Genomic DNA, 16,816 nt, shown 5'->3' on the forward strand with positions numbered 1-16,816 from the left:
GCACGCAGCTGACGGGCAGCAGTGAAAGCACACTGCACAAACCACCGACAGGGTGGTAGGCAGGAAGAATAAAATCATCAAAACTGTAAGTACTGTCCGCTCGTACTTAGGGCACGGAAGAGGGAGAAATGTGCTTGAGTCAGGACTGCAAGGCAAGCTGAACCCGCATTGGCCTGGAACAGGTTACTTGGAGAAGCTGTGGCTGCCCCATCCCTGGCAGTGTTCAAGGCCAGGTTGGACAGGGCTTTGAGCAACCTGGTTGAGTGGACAGTATCCCTGCCTATGGAACTAGGTGAGCTTTAAGGTCCCTTCCAACCGAAAACCATTCTGTGGTCCTTGGCTAGCAGGACTCTGATCCTGGACTGACCTGTGTGCTTCCAAAACAAAGGCTTTCACCACCCTCGCATTTATACAGCAGGCACACTTCCTTCCATCACTATTTTCACAACACTGTGTTACGAAGACATGTTCTGAAATGGCCCTTGCAGGTAAGTGGGCAAGAGTACGAAGTTCCTGGATGGTCACAGGTCCATTGCCTACACAGGCAAAACAAGGGCAGCTGGAGTTTGAATGAAGTTTAGACAGCAGCTGCACAGGGGTTCTTTGAACTTCGAAGAGGGCTGGCCTGTTACACATTTACGGCCTTTGTTCCTGTAATCCCTTCATCCCACCCAGCCCCTTTCTGGCCCACAGTCAAGAAGTACTAATGCTGACTGCCAACAGCTGGATATCCAAGGAGCTGAGCTTCAACAGGCTGTCTTTAGTATTCAGACAAGTGATTCAACAGAACCTGAGCTGTCTCCAAAATTCTTTTCCCTCATCAAAACTCAATAAAGCCACACAACAGGCCTAAAGTTCCATGGGCTAAGAACAAACAAACACAAGCACTCTGCTGCAAAGGTATTCCAGGGAGACAGAAGAGAAATTGAGAACATGTAGAGAGGAACTGTCTTTAAAAAGTGGTTGCATTCCAAGTGGGCAGGCAAAGAAACACGGTACAGGTACAACTGGAGGAACTCCAGAAAGCCTTCTGTAAAGCAAAGCCCACAACAGAGATGTGGAAGCTGAAAGTGAAATACCCAATTTAACATCTTTACTATAATTCAGTTTATGAAATTAACCCAAACACAACTATTTTCTTGACAATAAGGAAAACTATGCATTGGTTTCACTAGATTTCTGCATAAAAAAGAAACAGCCTTTAAAAAGATTCAGGTTTTGTATTTTTTAATAAATGTGCTTTGTTCACAAAAGGTAGTGACATAAAGACAACAGAAATGCAAATACACGTTCCTTTTCCTCTCCAGCACCTTAAGAACAAGAGATCTCTTGCACAGTCATAATTTTCAAATACTTCATAATCTAGAAACATTCTTCTTGCACCAAAGCCAAATATCCAACAACTGCTGATATCACCACTTTATTGTTCAGGCAGATAGAAGATTTATGTAAATCCCACTTTCTACCTACCCCCTCCCCCCTGAAAAAAAAAGGTAAAAAAAGGTAAAAATAAAAAAAAAACCAAACAAACAAAAAAAAAAACCCAACAACAACAAACAAACCAAAACTGAAACACACACACTCCCAACCCCCCCTTCAGGTATTCAGAATGAGCAGCAAAAAAAAAAACAAGCTGTTTTGAGTTCAGGTCCATAAACCACAAATACTACGGTGTCACCAACCTGTCAAAAAGGCTTAGATTTTAAATGTTAATATTTTAAACTGTTTGGAGGGGATAAAGCTTGGTCTGAAATACTTTTTTGCATGAATCACAAATTTAATCAATGCCAACATATATGTTATCTGGTATAGAACTTGTTTTATAAGGAGTATCAGCTAAAATGTTAGGTAAACTTTGAAGTATGCACAGATTAAGTTTCCATAAACAGCTGAATTTATAGCACCAGCATTTGAGCTTTAACAGAAGCACTGCTGGAGTCAGTGGTTAACTGGAAAGAAGAAAGGCTTTGAACGACAAGCGAAGTGGTAAAGCATTGGATGCAAACACTGACTTAGAGCCAATTTTGAAGCCATTGTCGATTTCATTAGTGAAGTATTCTCTGTAAAAAATAATCAAAAAAGGTCAGCCTTAATACTTGCATATCAAAACTTTTTTTAATAGAACAGAATTGTTTGGTTTGTATATAAGGATATCATTCAGATTGAATAACAAATCTGAATCACGTATTAGGGAATGCTTTAAATTTAAGGAGAGAAACACAAAAAGCATATGTTAAAGAATAAAGCATTACAGTCCAGATCACATTTCAAGTGTAAACTGGACCAATGGGGGATGACTCCATGTAGGAAGCAGTATAAAAAAACCCCAACCAAACAGGTAGGTCAAACTGTGACACTTTCAGTGCAAAACTTCAATGGAAGGAATAAGTTTCATTTCTGCAGCAACCACTGTAAATTCCACACTACAACTTCAGTTTATCTGGTAACCTCTCTATGATAAGTACAACATGGTAGGTTAATACAGTGTAAGGTGCATTCCACCACAACCACCTTTGAAACTCTGTATTAGTATTTTCTACCATTTTGCAGAACTCAGTCTAAAACCCTGATGTGGCACCTAGTTCAAATCATTTATTATTAGGCACTTACATATAGATTTAACAGCCTAACATCCAAACCTGAAAATTCTGGCCATTATTTTTAGATGGAGGGAAAGCTAAGCTAAGCTAATACTGAATCCCCTGGTTTTACCACTGAATATAATTGCTTTTTCCTGCAAAAACTCACAGATTTATTACGCAAGTTAAAAAACTTAATAGATGCAAACCACTTCTGTTCCATCTCCTTATAGCAAGGACCAGTTTTCAGACAGCTATGGAGTTCTTATTTAGCTATTCAAAAGATTTTGGGGTCCAAATAAGCAAACAAATTATGTTAACTTCACTTGTGTGGTCTGAATACACAACTTTGTGCAAATATGTGTATCCTTGAAAAACTGTATAATTACGTTCCTTTTTACAAAATTGGTCTGTAGTTACTGCATAACTTGTGACGTCTACATATAAGGACAACTAAAGAAAGAGTTGCTTGTTTTTAAAATGCATAAATAATTTACTTTAAAACATGACAAACCCACCCTGTCCCTGCAAAAAACAGTTTGAAGAGAACTGGAGAAAAATACTGATAGTATGTCTGTGCTTGTACACTCATAAAACTGCAAAACCACATTCCAGCTTTCAAGTGAAACATAGCTGTCCAGATGTACCATACTCCTCTGGGGGGGAGAACCTCTACAGAAATCTCGTATCTAACTGCTATTTATGCAACAAAATTACACTGTATGTATAACTATGGATAAAAATATTCCAGTATTGGGTGTCATCTCCATTTGGCTTTACCTCGAGGGCTGCAATAAACAAAATTAAATGTGCAAGCATTATAGTTTCTCCATCTCTGGCTTACCCAGAGTGAAACAAATTTTGGGAAAAAGTTTTGCTCCATAATTATGAAGGGATACGTGTAACCAAGTGTCTTAACCTATCTGCACATTTAGTTAAAGTGCTAATTATTTCTTCCTACATATACTTCTCAGAAGCCCACCAACTCCAGCGCCTTAAGCTCAACCACATTGGGTTAAAATATTGAAACAACGTTTAACAAATTAAATAGAATTCACACTTCACAGCACTAAAGAAAAGAATGGTACCTTTCTGGAAAAGAATTAGTGATACAAATCTAAAGAAAGTAACAGCAATTTATGCTATGACATGAGTCATGTGCATAAAACTTGTATTTTTTTCACTTTCATACAAGAATAAATTTTAAAATTCAAAAGTAGAAAAAAATAGCAAACTCTGTAAACCTTTGCATTTTCTTTATGCAAACCATTTTTGTGTGTTGAGCCCATGTTAGTATAGCAAAATCAGTTAAGCAAGAGTTTGACTGAACGGGCCTTTCAACAACTACATTAACTTAGAAGCAATATAGGATCTTCTAGCTCATAGAAAGGAATTGAACTAGACTGGCTTTCTCCAGAGTCTGAGTCATAAGGAGCATCAGGTAGCTCCATAAAACCGTAAGCTAGTTGTTCATCTTCTGTATCTGATCGAACATAGCAGGAAGTGTTGGAATACTCCTCCTCCTCTATACTGTTGAAATCCTGTGGGATATACAACATTCCTGGGTAGTTCCTGCTAACTAAGTCACTTGTTGTTTGCAGGGAAGTCTTCCTAAATGCCATCAGGTGCATGTGAGAAAACTTGGAATACTTGAAGCGTTTAAAACCCAAGGACTCTATGGCAATTTTCCAGCTTTTCATCATCATAGCCCGGCGATTCTGATGAGATGAATCAGGAGTTATTACAAGCAGTAAGCCATTTAATACGAGAAGTTCATGTGCCTTCTTGCAGCATATCCATCGTTGATAGGGCGATGGAAAGTAAGAAAGGAGGAGTGAGAAAACAACGACATGGAATAGTTCTCCAGGGAGAGAATCAATAGGGTTTTTCAGTTGCTTAAGAAAGGCATCTATAGCATCTTGTGCCAGTTGGAGTGGTTGCTGAATTTGAAGATTTAAGAAGTCACATTTGTATACACTCTGATGGAATAAGAAAACGAACAAATATAAAGGTTAATTTAAAGAGCAAATACAATAGAGATTTTCAGAAAAAAAAAAAAAAAATCAATGAGAACCTCCGCATTCTCTTGAGAAAACATTAAGACTGTTGATCACTCCTTCTGCTGTTAAAATGCAACAACCTAAAATATCAATTTAACATACAATGATAGCTTTCACAGTTTCAAAGCAAAATTTTACATGTGCACTGATTTTCTAGAGATTTGTTGATTGAGAGCACTTACTTAAAATAATAGAAATTTAGCTCAAGTAGAACAAAGTATCAAAACAACTATCTAACAAATGCTTTAAGAAGTCAGATAAGCCTATACTACTTTTGTTTCTCCAGATGCTAGAAAACTTTTACAGGTTTTTATGAACCTGAAATTAGTATTTAGAAACTAAATCTGATACCTCCGTATTTCCACCAATTCTCTGAAAAGAATCTAAGAAGCTTAGTTTTCCCAAGTTTGGTCACTTGGGAAAAAAGTATTATTCTTTACTGGTACAGAAAGAAAGAAGCTATGGCAAGACATTATACATTACAAAGTTAGAGTGCACAAACTGCTTGGCAGCAGTAATACAGATTCCTGTTTTAACCCTACTATAAAAGCAAAGTGTAGCAGTACACATTTGGGCAATTATCAAAGTAAGTCAAGGGCTATAAATTCATCTGTTGATCACTCGTGCTCAAGTTATCAGAGATGGGAAATGACACCGCAGTACAACATACAGAAGAGTGAGTTCTTAACATCTTTAATCACAGAGCATTCAAAAAAAAAAAAAAAAAAAAATCAAGATAATAGTATGCTATTCACCACATTTAAGTTTTGACACTTTATATTCATCAAAGCCTGGTACTAACTTCGTTCATAAAAATTGTATTAAGAAGTAAAGTTTTGACACAATAGCAACAAAAATTGTTATTAATGCCTACAGAATGTGCAGTGAATGACAGACACTTAACAGGTAAGTTAACATGAAAGCAGACAAAACATTCTGTTGAGCACATCTGAAAGGTGGACTTAAATCTGCATTTTCAAAAATATTTATAGCATATTTTATGAAAAAATATTCAAAAATCTCTCTAGAACACCACTGTAAAGACATTTCTAAAGCAACTGATAAGCACAACTGTTTCCAAGTAGAAGAGAATGTTATTCCTGCTTATATGAAATCCCATTCTCTGAGAATATGCAGTAAATTAGAAAAAGTCAGTGTTTAAAAAAATGTAAGAATTTATGATTTATTTTCCAGCAGCTTTAATCTTGGCCTCCAATGTGCAAAAATCAAGAAAGACTTGAATTATGTGGCTATAAGAAAGAAATTTTAATTGCAACCATTATACCTGCAGGGCTATATACTGCTTGCTTATAATACTTAGAACAGGAAATTATCAGTAGTCATTTCATGATATCCTCTATTAAGTTTTAGATGAAGGAAGTGCTTTGAAGAGTAATTGTTCAGAGTACCATGCTAACTTCACTTAGAAGCAAGACTTTAAAAGTTTGAGGTTATACATATACAGTTAAAAAAACCAATTTAGACTGCAAGTATTTGTGAGTAGTGATAAAATAAAACAGTTGTCTAGAAATCATGTTAAAGACAAATTCAGGACTGAAGCGTGCTTCAAGCAGAACCTCGACTCTGCAGACAGTTTTAGAACAAAAATGCAGTTAAAGTGGAGACTGCTACTTAACTCTACATATACAAATCTTGAACTGATGTTAAAAGGCCTCCTGGACACCAAAACAGCAGCCACATGTCAGTGCGTCCACTGACATTTAAGAACACAATCCTATTTGTGTATTATAATTTTTAATTCCAGTACTGCATGCTTTGCAAGAGCGTGAAATTTTTTTTATGTTTTCCCAAAGTGGAGATTCTCTCTTCATTCCAATTTTTCTTTTTGTATTATTGTTTTTTGCTGTGGGGTTTGGTTTTGTTTTGTTTTGTTTATTTTTAATGTAGACAAATTAAACTCCTCTATGAAAATAACCACTGCTAACTGAAGTCTGGAATATCTGTGTTATGAGCAGAATGTTAGAAGGAATAGCCAACAAAAACACTAAGTCAAGAAGAAACCTGTTCTGTTTACCCTGGTTTCAGTTTCCTCTCCTTTTGTCTGGCCTGGATTACTCATATTCCTCCACAGAAGTGACCTTTCTGGGACTCTTCCAATAATGGTTTTGGTCACTCTACATTTAAATTGATTTTCATGAAAACAAAAGTAATTTTCTTACGAAAACAGCACAATAGCCTACATAGCAAAATATTAACTATGCATACCCCAAAATTAATGCTTAGATTTGGCTCATGTGACTTCAGGTGCCTAGGCTCCCATTATAGTCACTGGTTAGCTAGGCAATACAGCCCATGAGGTCAGAACACAATTCATCTCACCATGAAACAGCAGATGGTTTGGTTTCACCCTGACTATTTTTAATAGATCTTCACTAACTGCAACTGGAACTTAGAACCCCAGATGTAGACACCCTGTATATCTTAGCTGGAAATTTACTTGCCACATATTACCATTTTAGGTGCCACAGGCTGCCACTTCAGTGGCATCTGTCTCCTTCACGTCCTGCGTCTTGCCCAAAACCCAGATTCAAGTGTCCTACCATCTCTTAAGTATTTGTGAAATTGTGTTTGGGCAGCTGGTGCCTATTCTTCAAATTAGGCAAGATGGAGACCACTCAAAGTTGCTTTGTCTTTTAGATGAAACAAACACTGAATTGCTTTAAAAGGCCATCTATCAGACTCAGATTACTTTTTTTTCCAATAAGATCTTTCATTAACTCTAAGCACATACACAAAAAGATAAATCAGGTGTTAGTGGACTACACCTGGTAGCCACAACAAAATACCACGCATTTAGCATGTAAACCACACTGCAGTAAATAAGAGAATGCTATTTTCTAGTTAACTGCGTTACTGTGTTTGTACAATTCTCACCTCTCTACCTCTGAAGAGGGTCAACATAGGCCACTGTTTTTAATAGAGCCTGATTTTAAACTGTAAGTGGTGAAGGTTTGAATGGTCAAGGTTTTCTCTGTCAGAAATTTATTTCTATCTTCCCATTTTCATAACACTTTGTCATTTTGCTTGGTTGATAAACACTATTATGACTCACGTAAGTTGGGTCAAGAGCAGAAAAAAGAACATAAGATTACAGCAGAATTACTGCCTAGAGAAACTGAATTTACCCTAAAAGTGACAATGAATTTGTCCTTAGGATTACACTAGTTCACTAATATTTCTAGCAACAAACAGAAAAGCCCCGTTACAGTGCACTACTGGTTACTAAAGCTCCCCAGAAAAACTCATCAAGTACAGTCATTGATCATTTCCTTCAGTCAGCGAATGGAACTTCTTGGGAGGTTCATGCCTAAGCATAAGCCTACTCAATTTTTATTTACACCATTTTTTATTTTACCATGCAAAGACATATGTGAAATGCTATTAAAAGACAGCTACTAAAATGTTCCAATTTTAAGATTCACAACTGCATTGTAAAGGCATAACTCTTGGGAAAAAGAAAAATCCAACAGATTTTTGAACCACACCACAACTACAGTTTATGTCCTATTCATAGGAAAGGATGTAGTAGGAGGGCCACAGTTCCTATTAAAAGCACAGATATTTAGGATGTGTACTTAAGAATTAAACATACTTTGTTTTACAGTCATTTTGAAGAATTCTGAAATATCTGAGAATCAAACTTAATATAAACTCAGCAACCGTTACATACCTCAACAGCTGGAACAATATCAATACCAACTGTCAGAAATTCTTCAAACTTCAGAAATGGATTAAAGCAGCTACCAACATCAAGTAACCTGATCTTCCCCAAGGAGTGGAGCAATCTAAAAAGCAACAAGAATTCAGTTTTATCAAGTGTTATTTCTGAAGCTATATTCTGAACTACAATTTCAGATAACTAATGCAAAAAAATTTCTCACGGAACACCTCTGTAATGACTAACAGAAGTGAATGCCTTACTTGAATTGTTGAGATACCTAAAAAGCCAAGCTCCACCAGTAAAGCAGATGGTCTTGAAGTGGAAGAGTTCTGTTCAGAGCAGCTGTAATACTATTAACTTGTGTACTTGCAGTAAGAAACTAAAATGGCAACTTGTGCGCCCAGTAGACAGACTTTCCCTATTGCTTTGTGTTTTCTACTTACCTTTTTGCAGTATTTATTGGTGTTGAAGTCACATAAGTCACTTAAAATTTCATGAGTTTAAAAGAGAAACTGGTAACACTATGACATACCTACTTGTCAGGCCCATTTTAAAGGGCAGGTGAAGTCAAGTGCCACAATTTGTTTAATAAAGACAAGAGAACACATAATGGTATTCCAAGGTAAACAAAACAAACCTTAAAGCATGTAGTTATTCCCTGAAAAAAATATTTAAAATCTTCAATTTGCTTCATGTTAGCTAATTTATTTTTTAAATGGATGACTGCTGGAGGTTCACTCCAATTCTGGTTTCAATGGATGCTGTAAAGGAGTTAGATCAGTCCACACACAGCCACAAACTTAAAACCTGACTGCTCAAGTTGTAGGGAAGTTATTCTACTAAGCATCTAAATGAATGAAAGTAATCCCTGAAAACTACTTGGGGAAAAAACCAACCAACCAAATAAAAAAAGTCCCCCAACCTACTGCATGCCAGGCAATCAGTTGTCTTTTGCAGTATCCAAAAACTTTTTAATTAGAAGGAGGCAAAAATAGCTGTCTGGCTTAGGAGAGTCCTAATCAGAGTATTACTGAAGTACTCACAAATGAAAATTCGTCCCATAAGAATTCTCATGAGCATTTTAGTAAGCCAAAAATCTATATTCTTATCTGTCACTGTGTGAGGACCCTACTATTCAAGGTAAAATTATAGATAAGAAGACCAGTGGCTGTAATGCTGAATACTTACCTATGCTATCAAACAACAAAAAGTGAATGTTTAAAAGGGGGGGGGGCAAGGGCAGGGTGAACCCAGGACACAAGGAGAAAGTGACTTGAGAAATCATGACTTACTGCTTGGACTGACAGCAGGCTGTTGACAGACTACTGAGGACACTAGTTCCAGAATGCAGAGATGCACATATATACTCTTCCAGGATGTCATAGAAAAATGAAAAAACAAAACCACCACCACTAACCCCCCCCCCCCCCCCCCCCCCCGAGTAACTGGCCCATCATTTGCTCAAACAGATTCCAAAACTTTCTGGGGTAAAAAAAAATCCTGGAGGAGTGGGAGATCAGAAAGAAAACAGAAGATTGAAGAAACACAGAGAGGACATTCTTGTACTGCCTGGTTGAAGCTCCCATTATACTAAAATACACTAGAGGCTGGACTTGCCTTTTTTGGGAAGCTGAAACCCAATCTGAAATAAAGACATCGCTGCTCTTTTAAGTTAAAGGTATAATGTTAAAAAAAAAAAAAAAGTTGCCTGGCAACTTTTGCAGTTAGTGACTGCTGCCTTGCCTCTGAAAGCATTATCTTCCAAAGGACAGTCTCCTTGACCAATGCCGGGGGGAACATTTGTGGTCAAGTTTGCAACCTTAAGTATTTTCTTCATGATAAGGCAGTTACCAGTGTATGGAACATAGTGTCAGGTAAGATCAATGCACCTGTACAGAAGTCCTGCCAGTCAGCTATCTTGCCATTTAAAAGTTTTGCCTCTTCCTGGCATTTCATGTGTCTAACCCGATATGCTGCCCCTCTTAAAAAGAATTAGAATGTTGCACTCGGTTATCACTAATAGCCAGGACTCAGATGTTGAATACATCCTACATTCAAACACATTGTTTAGTTATTTTCCTTACACTCTGAACATGGAGGCCCCTGCTGTTTATCTTTTTTTGCAACTTCAACAAAACATTAAGAGTTAAACTATTCTGTTCTAAGCCCACTAGTACAGGCTTTGCATCTGTCTATTCTTCAGAACACAACTTGATGAATGCATCCACATAATGAAAGCATCCACATAAAAAAAAAAAAAACAAGCAAAAACACAGCACCAGTAGCACTCAACAGTTTGAGCTCTTTCTACTGGATCACTTACAGAGCTGCATCTAAAAAGTTCCATCACTATTTCCAAGATCTTAGAATACCCAAAATCCATTAATGGAGGCAAACACACACAAACTCATCACATTCACAGGGAACTTACAGGGAGGAGAATGGTAACTATCCAGCAAGCAAATGCTGCTTTTTTGTTTCAAGTGTCTGTAGCCAGTTCCAACTGGCATCTCCAAAATACCACTTGTCATCTTTCTGGGAAAGATTCAGCCCTCGAGAGACAGATAACTACAAAAACTTTCAGAAACAGACCTGCAGGGCTAATGGAGTCCAACAAAATCATGGATGTACTCATAGCAACAACAAAACAGTAAGGAATACAATTTTCTGCAGTATCTTTAAGCAGCATAAATAGATCTGGGCTCCTAACTCCCAGTGATCTACCACAGAGAGGATGTTGAAAAAACGAGAGGATTTCTCGTTGCATTTAGCAGAATAAATGCCAAGTTAAGGGATTTTACTTCTACACAGAACAGAAGATATCCAGGGGATAGTTCTGTCAAAATACCAGCATCACCAAGGCAAATAATGCAACAATTAACCCTAAGTTAAAATGCACACATTACCAGGCTGCCCTAGAAGTCACTCAGTCCTGAGTGGGATTTCAGAATGAAGAGGACAGTGACAATTTTTCCCGCAGCCTGTATGCCAATCACAATGTAATCTGTACAATAGGAATTTGAAATGCTGCAGAGGGACCATTCAGATTCTAGTGGGCATAAATCACAAACACAGGCTGAAGTCAAGCAGTGTCTTTTTCCACATAAGGCTAGTATGAGGTTTCCTGGACCAGCACGTTTCCTTGTCCACCAAGCAGAGACACTGATGGTAGATTCTATCCCATTAAAATACAAAAATGTTATGTCTGTATGTACATTTGTGTTCTATGCAAAGTCCAATGGCAAATCAATAGAAGACACATGAAACACAAGAACAGGGAACGTGACTTCCTATGAGAGTGACAGCCTCCAGTGATTTCCATTTAAAACCATTTTCCATTTAAAGTATTTGATGAAATGCCTGTAGAAATTAAATTAAGCAATATAACCCAGAACTCTTATCTCCATGAGATCCCTCCTCACCTACAGTAAAGTGAAAAATCACTGTGATGTAATTCTGTCTTCCTCTCTTACACAACCTGCATTCTTGTGCACTGTTATTTTTTGACTGGGTGAAAGGAGACAATACTTCAGACTACTACAGCACTGGACACACTTCTGGAAAGCTGTAACTATGGGTTCCAAGCTGAGCAGAAGCCAGAAACTCTCTTCTACACTAATGGAGAACAAATTCACTTTGATAGGTGTGTCACATCCAAGGAGCCTTGTAATCTAAATTCAATGTAAACATACTTTGGAATCATAAAAGTAGCAGAGATTCAGATTCTCACTTGTGTCCTGACTTCCTGTTGCTAGTAAGGTTTTGCTGCCTCTCAGAGCACAGGTGTGATGAATCGCTTAGTAGAGACTCTTAGACTGCCAGTTACCAGCCAGTAGGAACAGAAGCCTAGTTAGGTGCTTGAAATAGTTTTGAAGCTGTAATTTAGGTGACAATCACTCACCCAGTGAGCCCGTGACTTTGTTAGAAACAGTCTTGCTGAATTCACTAATAATCACCCTTCAACCCCCTGTTTCTTAATGATTTTCAGCCAAGGAAACACTAAAAGCAAGGGAAGTACTTTGTCACTGTAGATAATATCCAGGCACATCTTGATCCATAATTCTTCAATGCATTAGTGTACAGGTAGAAAAACCAAAATGCCAATAGTTAAAAATCAGGAACTGGTAAAGAAGTGTACATAACCTGGGAAACAGAATAATAGAATTAACTAGATTGGAAAAGACTTTTAGGATCATCAAGTTCAACCATTACTCCAGGATTGCCAAGTCCACCACTAAACCATGTTGGGGCCTCACCTACATGGGTTTTGAACACTTCCAAGGAATGACTGCTTTTTAAATATATCCCCCACTTGTTTATTTCAAGAACTTTATCAAATGGACTACAGCTCTTTATTATTAGCCCCCTTAAAAATGTACCCATTATTCAACTAGGTGCTGTACAGGTAAAATGACATTTTCTCTTGGAAGTAGATAGAAGTAGAGCAGTGATATGACCACGAGGAAAGTCACTATCTCTGAAATTAATCACTTTAAGTGCTGATCTCCTAGTTCACAGTTTTGAATTACTCTATTATTTATCAAGGACATGAGGGGGAAGAAATTTCAGAAGCCTTATGCTGCTGTCAGAAGAGCAGAATAAAGCTATACATCTGTTCTGGAGTGGCAACACTGCTATGCCTCAGATCCAGAGAGAAGCTCTACCTTGCTGGGATACTTACAAAGAAGGAATAACAGGTTGTACCTTAAGGGACAGTCAAACTAGGACCTGAGAAGAATCCATACAAAAAAAAAAAAAAAAATCTGTGATTTCTACCATTAAGGATAAAAAGCAAGACTGCTTAATTTGACGGCAAAAGGAAATACTCAAAAAGAGAACGGAGGGAACTGGTTTATTGAAGGGAGGAACTGTTAAAGAGCAGATAACAACCCATTTCATCTTGCAAGACTCAAACACTTTGATATCCAGCTTCACAACAGGTGCAGTTGTAATGTCAGAGACATAAGTACTCATTATGAGGTGGAAGGACGTACTGCAGAAAATACATTATTTTTCATATAGATGAAAGTAAAAAATAACTGTTTGCATTAGTTATTGCTGTGCAATTCACCAGTTTTAATGTGGCAAAGAGGTGAGCAACATGAGCAGCTGGAAATGGGTTCATCAGAATAGCCGAGTGACTGAGCTGCAGTAAACTTAGCATTTCTGGCTCTTATGATGTTTCCTTCTCTCACCTTTAAGAGCTGGCTGAGCTCCTCTCCACATCTCTCAGCATCTTTTCTATTACCCGTGGAACTTTTTACTCTTAAGCCTGCTTTGCTCCTTAACAAGCAAAGTATAGTCTCTCCACAAGTTTTCCAGTAAAGGCAGATTCAGAAAGAGGTCCTACAGAAGGAACTTGGTTTAAATACAACTTGAGAGAGGATTACATATATGAAGAACAAAATTACTGTTTTTACGCTTACCTAGAGTAAACCAAAGTCACAGGCTTAGCCATACCTACAGACAACAGTGTTATATGACCAGAATGACGTGACAGAATATGAACACGTGCATATATGGGAAGAAGTTCCCCATACCCCTTGTACAAAGACCTCAGTGAGATTCAGACTCCAGTAATTGATCAGACATGGTAGAAAAGTATTTAGGAGGAAAGTATGCTTTGTGTAATATACAGTCCATTTTCATTATTATAAACTCCAATTTCTTCTAAGGCATAGAGGAAGAAATTGAATTTTCACACTGGGCAGCTTCACAGAACAGCTATGCCTTGTTGCTTTAAGGCCTGTACATCTACTAAAAACGTTACTATCATCTGTTGCTTACTCTGATAATATGAAACTTGCCTTTGCCAGGTATGTTTTTATGGATGTATATATTTTTACAGTTTTAGAACAAAGATATCCCCCCCCAACCACTCACTATATTAACAAGTACTTTTAAAATTATTTAATAAAAATACTTTCTGTACATATTAGTCAGAACAAAAGGTAAGCCTACAGGCTACAGGGAGCAAGAAGACACTTGTGAAGTTAGCTCCCCAACAGCCATTATAAAGTATGACAACAGAGCACATGCAAAGAGAGGGCTAATGCTTTATCATGACAAGGCCTCCCAGTGGAAGACAAATCAACTTTAAGTAGCATATGATTATCAAACCTATTGATTTAAACAAACAAGTTTTAACCAACTGCTATTTATAGTAATGCTAAAATTATGTGTTAACAAATGCCAGCATTACTGAGACTATAAGGTATTAGTATCTTATTATACCTTTGTGTGAAAGTGCCTGGCAGTTCTCATTAAAAACAGGTATTCATTTTGAGGCTGACTTCGCAAAATGAGCAGTAAAAAGAGGAGTCTGTGGAGGAAGTCAGCTTATGAGAAGCCACTATCTTCATTTCAGAAACATCTATTTTGTCTTGTTATAACAGGACAAGAACAGGGAAAATATTTTCATTTTTCATGCAGCTATTCAACCACATGGGCATTTGGAATCTTAATGCCTTTTGCAAATTACTTTACAAACACAAGAAACTGCAAAAGATATTAGCTCATAAGGACTGACACATCTGCTCATAACATTAGTAACATGCTCATTTCTTTCCTAACTAATACTATATCTAACTTAAAGTGCTGATCACAGCAGCTGTGCTGCAATAATGAGAAAAACATCTTCTCAGAACAGAAACACCACTACTGCAGACAGTTGCAAGAACATGAAACAAGTCCTAAGTGTAACATTTAATGAGAATATGCTTATGCATTCACTATTCCATTGTATTTCCAAACTATTAGTGTTTCTTCCACCACACCTGAATAGCCACAAACATGACCCATGTAGGAAAAACAGAGGGTGAGACTGTAACTGAAATAATAAAGCTACTCCTGAATGCCAAAAATAAAATTCCTACTTGAGTGAACGTCAAAATTAAAACTGTTGTTAGGAAAATACCTCAAGGATACTACAACTTCCACAAAGCCAGTCATCAGAAAGCTAGCACATTTAAAATTAAGTGTTATAATGCAAAATTGCTTTTGAAGTATATTATTGGAAGAGTTTCTCTGCAATTATTTATGAAGGAAAAGTTTTAAGTACTCTGATATTTACATTTGGCACTCAGTACTTACATAAGCAATTGACTTTTCAACAGTGCTGAACAGCCATTAGATTCTAACTTAATTAACATCTCCCTTATTTCACCTCAAGGTTTTACATAAATTGCATTGCACACCAATAACATGCAAAAGTGAAATTGCTCTAACACTTAAATGAAGATGACTAAGTAGTCATTCTCAAGCAATTTTTTTTTTATGGCATCTACCAAAATCTACTACAACATAAATATTTTTCGTAAAATTTATATATTCACATGAAAATGCCCTTTCTTAACTATTAAAAATACATCAGACTGCTCTATTATGTTACAGGGAAAAAATGTCCAGGTAAGTACTATCACACAAAGAAAGAGAAAACCAGTCTGTAAACAAGTAAAACTTACTCTTCTGTTACAGCTTCATGATTTGTCAAGCCAGAGTTTGGCAAGGGATCTTCGATCTTGGGAGCCTGGGGGACACTTAAAGCTGGAGTGGTCTTAGAAGCAAGAAGTGCTCGTTTTTCATCTTTCTCAAGTGCTTTTCTTTTCCCACCATTCTGAAAATATTCTCTGCATACACTGAAAAGACAAAAAGAACAGTTCCCCAGAAAAACAGGATGCTATTTTTGGTCATTACTATAGATAAGACACAACACAGAGGATTAAGATATACAAGCGCTGCCAGCTTCTAAACAAATCTGGGTTTTACTGCAACTTTGCTAAATCAGCTTTAGGACAGATGCGATACACCCAAAGACACACTTGAAGTCGAGTGGTGTTTTATTTCCAAAAATTAGGCCATAAGTTACAGTTGATTCAAAATAGTTTTATCTGGATAGATTTTTAGAGTAAGACAGTAAGTCTTGTCAGAACATCACCAGAAGGAGGTAAACTTCAGCTGTCACCTGAGCACCACAGTTCTCCACTAAGGTGCAGAGTTATTAATTAGCTCCTCTAACACAGGGCTTTGAAACATCCATGTCTTGCAAGGCATGAAATGGCGGGGGGGGGGGGGGGGGGGGGGGCGGGGGGGGAGGGAAGAAACATAATCCAGGCTTATGGGCTAATTTACACACACCAGTTTTTAACTTTTATTAAGTTTGCCTGGGGTGTTTTTTGTTTAAGTAACGTATCCACAGATGTATTTTTGGGGAAGACTTACTTTAGTTTTCAATTCCCACCCTCCCCCCCTTCACACTCAATTATTTTGCTAATAGGAACCCAAACAAAATAATCTGGTTAGACTTGAACAGAAATGTTAACTAGTTTAAAGGAATGAATGTTACAGAAAAAGTTAAACCGCACCTGCATACTTCAACAAGTAGTCAGCATTAGTGTATGAGAAGCAAGCATTATGTTTGAGAATAACTGAGTTTTGTCCACAAAACAGAAACAGAATTGGAAACAATTTGTTGCTGTGAAATTAAAAAGCCTGAC

At 37.3% G+C, this 16,816-nt stretch overlaps 1 protein-coding gene across 2 annotated transcripts in view; it reads right to left on the reverse strand.

Moving 5' to 3' along the window:
- Positions 1-1,210: 1,210 nt before the first annotated feature.
- BMT2 (base methyltransferase of 25S rRNA 2 homolog) overlaps positions 1,211-16,816 on the reverse strand; it is a 36,602-nt gene continuing 20,996 nt past the window's right edge. For both annotated transcript variants that reach the window (XM_065696137.1, XM_065696046.1), the window contains 3 exons: positions 15,785-15,958; positions 8,331-8,445; positions 1,211-4,558 (listed from right to left, as the gene is read on the reverse strand). In XM_065696137.1, coding sequence (XP_065552209.1) covers positions 3,929-4,558; positions 8,331-8,445; positions 15,785-15,958 — 919 coding nt within the window. In that variant the 3' untranslated portion in view covers positions 1,211-3,928. The remainder of the gene's footprint in view (positions 4,559-8,330; positions 8,446-15,784; positions 15,959-16,816) is intronic.

This window comes from Lathamus discolor, chromosome 1, assembly GCF_037157495.1.
Source record: "Lathamus discolor isolate bLatDis1 chromosome 1, bLatDis1.hap1, whole genome shotgun sequence".
NCBI lineage: Eukaryota > Metazoa > Chordata > Aves > Psittaciformes > Psittacidae > Lathamus > Lathamus discolor.